We start from the raw sequence: 10,193 nt of genomic DNA, 5'->3' as shown, positions 1-10,193 counted from the left end.
AATTAGGGTCGTACTTAATTAGGGTCGTACTTAATTAGGGTCGTACTTAATTAGGGTCGTACTTAATTAGGGTCGTACTTAATTAGGGTCGTACTCTATTAGGGTCGTACTTTATTAGGGTCGTACTCTATTAGGGTCGTACTTTATTAGGGTCGTACTTTATTAGGGTCGTACTTTATTAGGGTCGTACTTTATTAGGGTCGTACTTAATTAGGGTGCTTATTTAGGGTACATCTTTAGGGTACTTAATTAACAGAAAATGTTTTTAAAAACATACTAATAATAATTTTCAACAGAAAATAAAAAATGATGCTTGGATAAGTCCAGGTAGCTCCTCGCTTATTTCAGTCCTTTTCTTCCTGTTGGTTCTTCTTGAACACAACCCTTGAAATGTTCCCTCCTATAGACGAGTCAGTGCTGATGGATCTGAAGGCCCTGTTGATAGAGGCCAAGCAGAAGGTCCCCCCTGTTCTTCAGGTCCTACAGACAGGAGACGAGACCATGCTGGATATCGGAGGTAACACTAATCCTAATCTCTTTCTGCTACTTACTCTCCTTCCTTTCTCTCTCTCTCTCACGGTCTCTCTGTTGATAAATATGTGTCTCTCTCTGTTGATATATAGGTATATATGTACAGTTGAAGTCAGAAGTTTACATACACCTTAGCCAAATACATTTAAACTCGGTTTTTCACAATTCCTGACATTTAATCCTAGTAAAAATTCCCTGGTCTTAGATCAGTTAGGATCACCACTTTATTTTAAGAATGTGAAATGTCAGAATAATAGTGGAGAGATTTAGTTCATCTTTTATTTCTTTCATCACATTCCCAGTGGGTCAGAAGTTTACATACACTCAATTAGTATTTGGTAGCATTGCCTTTAAATTGTTTAACTTGGGTCAAACATTTCGGTTAGCCTTCCACAAGCGTCCCACAATAAGTTGGGTGAATTTTGGCCCATTCCTCCTGACAGAGCTGATGTACCTGAGTCAGGTTTGTAGGTCTCCTTGCGCACACACGCTTTTTCAGTTCTGCTCACAAATGTTCTATGGGATTGAGGTCAGGTCTTTGTGATGGCCGCTCCAATACCTTGACTTTGTTGTCCTTAAGCCATTTTGCCACAACTTTGGAAGTATGCTTGGGGTCATTGTCCATTTGGAAGACCCATTTGCGACCAAGCTTTAACTTCCTGACTGATGTCTTGAGATGTTGCTTCAATATATCCATATAATTTCCATCCTCATGATGCCATCTATTGTGTGAAGTGCACCAGTCCCTCCTGCAGCAAAGCACCCCCACAACATGATGCTGCCACCCTGTGCTTCACAGTGTTGGAATGTTGTTCTTTGGCTTGCCAGCCTCCCCCTTTTTCTTCCAAACATAACGATGGTCATTATGGCCAAACAGTTCTATTTTGTTTCATCAGACCAGAGGACATTTCTCCAAAAAATACGATCTTTGTCCCCATGTGCAGTGCAAAACCATAGTCTGGCTTTTTTATGGCGGTTTTGGAGCAGTGGCTTCTTCCTTGCTGAGCGGCCCTTCAGGTTATGTCGATATAGGACTTGTTTTACTGTGGATATAGATACTTTTGTACCTGTTTCCTCCAGCATCTTCACAAAGGTCCTTTGCTGTTGTACTGGGATTGATTTGCACTTTTCGCACCAAAGTACGTTCATCTCTATGAGACAGAACGCGTGTCTCCTTCCTGAGCGGTATGACGCTGCGTGGTCCCATGGTGTTTATACTTGCGTACTATTTGTTTGTACAGATGAACGTGGTACCTTCAGGCGTTTGGAAATTGCTCCCAAGGACGAACCAGACTTGTGGAGGTCCACAATTTTTTTCTGAGGTCTTGGCTAATTTCTTTAGATTTCCCATATGACAATTAGCCTATCAGAAGCTTCTAAAGCCATGACATCATTTTCTGAATTTCCAAGCTGTTTAAAGGCACAGTCAGCTTAATGTATGTAAACTCTGACCCACTGGGATTGTGAAACAGTGAATTATAAGTGAAATAATCTGTCTGTAAACAATTGTTGGAAAGATTACTTGTGTCATGCACAAAGTAGATGTCCTAACCGCACTTGCCAAAAAGACATTTGTGGAGTGGATGAAAAACGAGTTTTAATGACTCCAACATAAGTGAAACTTCCTACTTCAACTGTATGTGTTTTCTCTCTTTCTGTTGATAATGTCTCTTTCGTTGATATATGTTCTCTTTCGTTGATATATATGTCTCGTCTCTTGAATATATGTCTCTGATATATATGTCTCTTTCGTTGATATATATGTCTCTGTCTCTGTTGATATATATGGTCTCTGTTATATAATATGTCTCTGTCTCTGTTGATATATATGTCTCTGTCTCTGTTGATATGTATGTCTCTGTCTCTGTTGATATATATGTCTCTGTTGATAAGTATGTCTCTGTCTCTGTTGAATATATGTCTCTGTCTCTGATATATATGTCTCTGTCTCTGTTGATATATATGTCTCTGTCTCTGATATATATGTCTCTGTGTCTCTGTTGATAGTATATGTCTCTGTTGATATATATGTCTCTTTCTGTTGATATATATGTCTCTGTCTCTGTTGATATATTCATGTCTCTGTTATATATTATGTCTCGTCTTGTTGATATAATGTCTCTGTCTCTGTTGAATATAGTGTCTCTGTCTCGTGTTGATATATATGTCTCTGTTGATATATATGTCTCTGTCTCTGTTGATATATATGTCTCTGTCTCTGTTGATATATATGTCTCTGTCTCTGTTGGTATATATGTCTCTGTCTCTGTTGATATATATGTCTCTGTCTCTGTTGGTATATTCCTATTGCTCAGCTTCTGCTGCTTCTCTGTCACTCATTTCTCCTTTTCTATTCACAGAAGTTATTCTTTTTTTAAATAGTTTATTTCTGTAACTATGATTTAGTAGCCCAGATGTCTGCCTTGTCTTGGCCTGGTTCCTCCCCCATTCTAACCTACCTGTTTTTTTTCTTGTTACTGTTTCCCAGGAGAGAGAGGCTGTACGTTCTGTGGTGGTCTGGGTCATCGTATCACAGACTGTCCCAAACTGGAGGCCATGCAGACCAAACAGGTCACCAATATCGGACGCAAAGACTACCTGGCACACAGCTCCATGGACTTCTGAATTTACTTCACGGCTCCATGGACTTCTGAATTTACTTCACGGAATACTCAAAATACTGTCACCTACTTAATGCTGTGCCTGGTTTGTTTTGCCAGGTACAATGGGGACCAATTGGGATTGTCCCAAAAGGATTGTTCCAAGTGCACGTCAAATAGTATTTGAGATAGGATTTTGACCCAGCAGGTCCGCTTGATATACATGGCTCTGTGAGACTGACATGGTTGGCATGACCTTGCTTCTCAGAGCATTCGTGGAATAGAGGAAGTAACATGTATTTTTTTATTGTTGCCCAACATTGTCCCCGGGGGCTGATAAGATAAAGACAGAATCGCTCTGTATGTATAAAAAGGTTGAACTATTTTTCTGCAACTCTCTACTTCTCTTATCTGTTTTATTATTTTCTGTTTTGTATTAAAAATTAAATTACATTTCTCTGCAACGTTAATAAATCAATTTTACGAACCACATCAGACTTTCCACTGTGCTCATTTTTATGGACAGTGGAACGATTTAGTAACTTCGGACTGTAGAAATGTGTGTTGAAATACCACGGTCTTCGATAGAATTACCTTCAGAAAGGGAAGTGAGTGGAGTGTCTTCCGTAACCATGGTGAACACGATAAGAATTTTTAGATTATAACTAAGAATGAGTTTAATCATCGCAGTACAACTCTGTTACGATCTGTTTTAATTTATTAAATATATTACTTGTTTATTTTTCGCATGTCTTTCTGGTGATACATGTAAACATTTTTTTAAAGTCAGATGGAGAGAAAAATAGTATCTTTCTCTGGTAAATGACGTGTTGTAGAGGGGAAGGAAGGGAAGCTAGACCTCTTGCTTCTGCTGATCTGTAGGTTCACTATCGCCTCAGACTGCTGCGTTGACTTCGCTGGAACACAGCTGCAGTGGAGAGACGGGGGGAAGGGACTTGACTGTCAGTTGGTAGTGGTGGATGTAACCGTGTTAACACAGACTGGGGAGGGAGGGTGCTGAACTCTGAGGTGCTGGTGGTTAACCCAACGAACAGAATTTAGAACGAAGACTACAGAGTTTTACTAGAGGATAACCCAATGAACAGAATTTAGAACGAAGACTACAGAGTTTTACTAGAGGATAACCAATGAACAGAATTTAGACGAAGACTACAGAGTTTTACTAGAGGATAACCCAATGAACAGAATTTAGAACGAAGACTACAGAGTTTTAACTAGAGGATAACCCAATGAACAGAATTTAGACGAAGACTACAGAGTTTTACTAGAGGATAACCCATGAACAGAATTTAGAACGAAGACTACAGAGTTTTACTAGAGGATAACCTCGAACAGAATTTAGAACGAAGACTACAGAGTTTTACTAGAGGATAACCAACGAACAGAATTTAGAACGAAGACTACAGAGTTTTACTAGAGGATAACCTAACGAACAGAATTAGAACGAAGACTACCAGAGTTTTACTAGAGGATAACCTAACGAACAGAAATTAGAACAAAGACTACAGAATTTTACTAGAGGGTAACCTAACGAACAGACTTGAGAGAGTACGTAGCTACACTAGGGTGGAGGTCAAGGACTGTTTGATTACCTCACACACAGGGAGAGGATGGAGGTTGTTTTCAAGGAGGGGATGCTCTACGTTAAGGGAAACAAGTTTGGAAAGGTGAGTGTTTACAACAAGAGCCGTATATCTGCATGGACTTTACTCAACTGAGCTAATAGATTAAAGTCTTTTACTAATGTTGGAGAAATGTTGAAGGCTATTCTCATCTGATTACAATTCAAAGTGATGTTATGAAAGTTCTTTCAACACTTTAAGAACATTCATCGTGATGACTGCTGTATCCGTCCACCACAGAAAACGTGGAGGAAGACGTGGATGGTTCTCTACCTCTAGCTTTTCGGCATCGGTCGAGTTGAATTCTACGACATCCTTGACGGAGGCCACACAACCGCCAGCTCAAGTTCCAAGTCCACCCAGTGTAGGAGGATTGTTCAGCTGTGTGACTGCTCAGTGTTACCCTGGCCCCAGAGGAGAGCTGCCTCCAGCCTACCTAACGACGGTATAGTGTTTTCAGTCCAGACTAGCCTTCATCTGTCCATGAAACCAGTCCTTAATCTGTCCATGAAATCCGTCCTTAATCTGTCCATCGAAACCAGTCCTAACTGTCCATAACAGTCCATCTGCCATCGAACCATACTTAATCTGTCCATGAAACCAGTCCTTAATCTGTCCATGAACCGTACTTAATCTGTCCATGAAACCAGTCCTTATCTGTCCATGAACCAGTATTTAATCTGTCCATGAAACCAGTACTTAATCTGTCATGAACAGTACTAACTGTCCATGAAACCAGTTACCTTAATCTGTCCATAGAAATCCGGTCCTTAATCTGTCCATGAAACCAGTCCTTAATCTGTCCATGAAACCAGTCCTTAATCTGTCCATGAAACCGGTCCTTAATCTGTCATGAAACCAGTCCTTAATCTGTCCATGAGACCAGTACTTAATCTGTCCATGAAACCGGTCCTTAATCTGTCCATGGAAACCAGTACTTTAATCTGTCCATGAAAACCGGTACTTACTATAACTGTCCATGAAACCGGTCCTTAATCTGTCCATGAAACCGGTACTGTAATCTTCCATGAACCAGTCCTTAATCTGTCCATGAAACCAGTCCTTAATCCTGTCCATGAAACGGTCTGTCCATGAAACCAGTCCTTAATCTGTCCATGAGACCAGGTACTTAATCTGTCCATGAAACCGGTCCTTAATCTGTCATGAAACGATACTTAAGTGTCATGAAACCGTCCTAATTCCATGAACCAGTCTTAATTGTCTCGAAACCTCACGCATGAAACCGGTCCTTAATCTGTCCATGAAAAACAGTCTTAATTCTGTCCATTGAACCAGTCCTTAATCTGTCCATGAAACCGGTCCTTAATCTGTCCAGTCGAGAACGTCCATGTACTTAATCTGTCCATGAAAACGCGGTAACTTAATTCGTCCATGAAACCGTCCTTAATCTGTCATGAAACGGTACTTAATCTGTCCATGAAACCAGTCCTTAATCTGTCCATGAACAGTACTAATCTGTCCATGAAACCGGTCCTAATCTGTCCATGAACCAGTCCTTAAGTCTGTCCTGAAACCAGTCCTTCATCTGTCATGAAACGGTCCTTAATCTGTCCATGAAACAGTCTAGTACTTAATCTGTTAATATCAGTGTTTTCATAGAGTGTATACTCTCTGCAATCTGAGAAACAGTTGAACCCCTGATTTATTAAAGGCAGTTTATCTGTTTTTAAAATGTGGTTTATGACATTTATTTGCCGCTTTAATTCTCTTTTTTTTTTCTAAAATAAAATTGTTGACCTTTGACCTACCTCCAGACTGTAGAGCGTTCGACCTGAACACCAACAAAGAAGATACATCCTGGCCTCAGAGAACTACCATGACTGGGTGGAGGCTCTCTGCCAACTAGCCTTCAGGTAGGGGCCTTTTTTTTACCTTCCAGGTACACAGGGAGGAGGGGACTATATAAATAGTGTTTTTATCTCAGTCGCTCCTACCTTACAGGAGGAGGGGACTATATAAATAGTGTTTTATCTCAGTCGCTCCTACCTTACAGGGAGGAGGGGACTAATATTAATAGTGTTTTATCTCAGTCGCTCCTACCTTACAGGGAGGAGGGGACTATAAGGGGCTAGTATCATAAGACAACATTAGAAGGGCTAGTAGTGTTTGTCTCTCTGGTAGCTCAGCCTGTAGCAAATGCGCCCTTTCCCTATAGGGCACCCTATTCCTGTGTGTTTAATTCATTTTGACCAGGACCCAATAGGAGCCATTTCAAACAAACCCACTGGCAACAATGAGGAAGTAGTCCTGTAGCAACAGTTGGTCACCTCTCTACTTCTCCTTCTTCTTTACTGCTGCTTAAACAAACCCTGTCTCTCCCCCCCTGAGTCTCCTCTCAAACCCTGTCTCCCCCCCCAGTCTCCTTTTCAAACCCTGTCTCCCCGCTAGCCTGTCTCTCCTCCCCCTAGTCGTCTCTCCTCCCCCTAGGCCTGTCTCCCTCCCCCTAGCCTGTCTCTCCTCCCCCTAGTCTGTCTCTCTTCTCCCTAGCTGTCTCCCTCCCGCTAGTCTCCTCTCAAACCCTGTCTCTCCTCCCTACCTGTCTCCTCCCCTAGCCTGTCTCTCCTCCCCCTAGCTGTCTCCCTCCCCTAGTTGTTCTTTCCTCCCCCTAGCCTGTCTCCCTCCCCCTAGTCTGTCCCCTCCTCCCCTGTCTTCTCTCTTCCCCCTAGCCTGTCTCCCTCCCCTAGTCTGTCTCTCCTCCCCTAGTCTCCTCTCAAACCCTGTCTCTCTCTCCCTAGCCTGTCTCCTCCCCCTAGTCTCCTCTCAAACCCGGTCTCTCTTCCCCCTACCTCCTCTCAAACCCTGTCTCTCTCCTCCCTAGTCTTCCTCTCAAACCCTGTCTCCCTCCCCAGTCGTCTCCTCTCAAACCCTGTCTCCTCCCCCTAGCCTACTCTCAAACCCTGTCTCTCCTCCCCTAGCCTGTCTCCCTCCCCTAGTCTCCTCAACCCTGTCTCTCCTCCCATAGTCTCCTCTTCAACCCTGTCTCCTCCCCCTAGCCTCCTCTCAAACCCTGTCTCCCTCCCCCTAGCCTGTCTCTCCTCCCCCTAGCCTGTCTCCCTCCCCCTAGCCTGTCTCCCTCCCCCTAGCCTGTCTCCCTCCCCTAGCCTGTCTCCCTCCCCTAGTCTCCTCTCAAACTCTGTCTCTCCTCCCCAGTCTCCTCTCAACCCTGTCTCCCTCCCCCTAGCCTCCTCTCGAACCCTGTCTCCCTCCCCCTAGCCTGTCTCCCTCCCCCTAGCCTGTCTCCTCCCCTAGCCTGTCTCTCCTCCCTAGCCTGTCTCCCTCCCTAGCCTCCTCCAAACCCCATCTCCTCCCCTAGCCGTCTCCCTCCCCAGCCTGTTCTCTCTCCCCTAGCCTGTCTCCCCTCGCCTAGCTCTTCTCAACCGTCTCTCCTCCCCTAGCCCTTCTCTCAAACCCTGTCTCCCCCTCCCTAGCTGTCTCTCTCCCCCTAGCCGCCTCTCAAACCCTGTCTCCTCCCCTAGCCTGGTCTCCTCCCCTAGCCTGTCTCCCTCCCCCTAGCCTCCTCTCAAACCCTGTCTCCCTCCCCCTAGCCTGTCTCCTCCCCTAGCCTGTCTCCCCCCCTAGCCTGTCTCTCCTCCCCTAGCCTCCTCCAAATCCCCTACGTCTCCCTCCCCTAGCCTGTCTCCCTCCCTAGCCTCCTCTCAACCCTGGTCTCCCTGCCCCCTAGCCTGTCTCCTCCCCTAGCTGTCTCCCTCCCCCAGCCGTCTCTCCTCCCCTAGCCGCCTCTCAAACCTGTCTCCCCTCCCCCTAGCCTGTCTCTCAACCCATCTCTCCTCTGCCTAGCGCTGTCTCGCCTCCCCATAGCCTGTCTCCTCCCCTAGCCTCCTCTCAAACCCTGTCTCCCTCCCCTAGCCTGTCTCTCAAACCCTGTCTCTCCTCCCCTAGCCTGTCTCCCTCTCCCTCTAGCCTGTCTCCCCTCCCCTAGCCGTTCTCTCCTCCCCATAGCCTGTCTCCCTCCCACTAGCCTGTCTCTTCAAACCCTGTCTCCCTCCCCCTAGCCTGTCCCCACTCCCTAGCCTGTCTCCTCAAACCTCTGTCTGTCCTCCCCCTAGCCTGTTCCCTCCCCCTAGCCTGTCCCCCTCCTCCTAGCCTGTTCCTCCCCTAGCCTGTCTCCAACCCTGTATGTCCTCCCCCTAGCCGTCTCCCTCCCCTAGCCTCCTCTCAAATCCTGTCTCTCCTCCCCCTAGCACTGTCTCCCCCCTTAGCCTGTCTCCTTCCCCCTTAGCCTGTCTCCTCCCCCTAGCCTGTCTCCCTCCCCTGCCTGTCTCCCTCCCCTAGGCTGTCTCCCTCCCCTAGCCTGTTCTCCCTCCCCCAGCCTGTCTCCCTCCCCCTCGCATCTCCCTCCCCCTAGCATGTCCTCCCTCCCCCCTAGCATGTCTCCCTCCCCCTGCATCTCCCTCCCCCTAGCCTGTGTCTCCTCCCCCTAGCTTGTGTCTCTCCCCCTAGCCTGTCTCCTTCCCCTAGCACTGTTCCCTCCCCCTAGCATGTCTCCTTCCCCTAGCATGTCTCCCTCCCCCTAGCATGTCTCCTCCCCCTAGCCTGTCTCCTCCCCCGTAGCTGTCTCCTCCCCGTGCCCCTCTCTCCCTACCTTCTCCTCCCCCTAGCCTGTCTCCCTCCCCTATAGCCTGTCTCCTCACCCTACGCCTGTCTCCCTCCCCCTAAGCCTGTCCTCTCCTCTCCCTAGCCTGTCTCTCCTCCCCTAGCCTGTCTCTCCTCCCCCTAGCGCTGTCTCTCCTCCCCCCTAGCCTGTCTCTCCTCCCCTAGCCTGTTCTCCCTCCCCCTAGCCTCCTCTCAAACCCTGTCTCTCCCCCTAGCCTGTCTCCCTCCCCTAGCCTCCTCTCAAACCCTGCTCCTCCCCCAAGCCTGTCTCCCTCCCCTAGCCTGTCTCTCCCCCTAGCCTGTCTCACCTCCCCTAGCCTCCTCTCAAACCCTGTCTCTCCTCCCGCTAGCCTGTCTCCTCCCCCTAGCCTGTCTCTCCTCCCCTAGCCTGTCCCTCCCCCCTAGCCTGTCTCGCCTCCCCTAGCCTGTCTCCCTCCACCTAGCTTTCTCCCTCCCCCTAGCCTGTCTCCCTCCCCCTACCTCCTCTCAAACCTGTCTCCCTCCCCTCCTCTCAAACCCTGTCTCCCTCCCCCTAGCCTGTCTCCCTCCCCCTAGCCGTCTCCCTCCCCCTAGCCTCCTCTCAAACCCTGTCTTCCTCCCCCTAGCCTGTCTCTCTTCCCCTAGTCGCCTCTCTTCCCCCTGTCTCTCCTCCCTAGCCGCTTCTCAAACTGTTTTACAGTCATAAAACAAAACCGAGACTAACTGGCTCGTATACATCTAGGGTTCGCTCTCTGATCTAGGGTCATCTCTGATCTAGGGTCATGCTCTGATCTAGGGTTCCTCT

The 10,193-nt window shown here is 47.0% G+C and overlaps 1 protein-coding gene and 1 pseudogene across 1 annotated transcript in view; both read left to right on the top strand.

Annotated features, from left to right (window-relative positions):
• ddx41 (DEAD-box helicase 41) overlaps nucleotides 1-3,593 on the top strand; it is a 34,279-nt gene extending 30,686 nt beyond the window's left edge. Inside the window, exons 13-14 of the mRNA XM_070439859.1 lie at nucleotides 407-517; nucleotides 3,020-3,593. Of these exons, the coding sequence (XP_070295960.1) occupies nucleotides 407-517; nucleotides 3,020-3,156 (248 nt within the window). The 3' untranslated portion in view covers nucleotides 3,157-3,593. The remainder of the gene's footprint in view (nucleotides 1-406; nucleotides 518-3,019) is intronic.
• Nucleotides 3,594-4,489: 896 nt separating this feature from the next.
• LOC112072612 (docking protein 3-like) overlaps nucleotides 4,490-10,193 on the top strand; it is a 34,541-nt pseudogene continuing 28,837 nt past the window's right edge.

This window comes from Salvelinus sp. IW2-2015, unplaced genomic scaffold, assembly GCF_002910315.2.
Source record: "Salvelinus sp. IW2-2015 unplaced genomic scaffold, ASM291031v2 Un_scaffold1980, whole genome shotgun sequence".
NCBI classification, from domain to species: Eukaryota; Metazoa; Chordata; class Actinopteri; order Salmoniformes; family Salmonidae; genus Salvelinus; species Salvelinus sp. IW2-2015.
The sequence above is the reverse complement of the archived record's forward strand: the minus strand, read 5'-3'. Positions and strand labels throughout refer to the sequence as shown.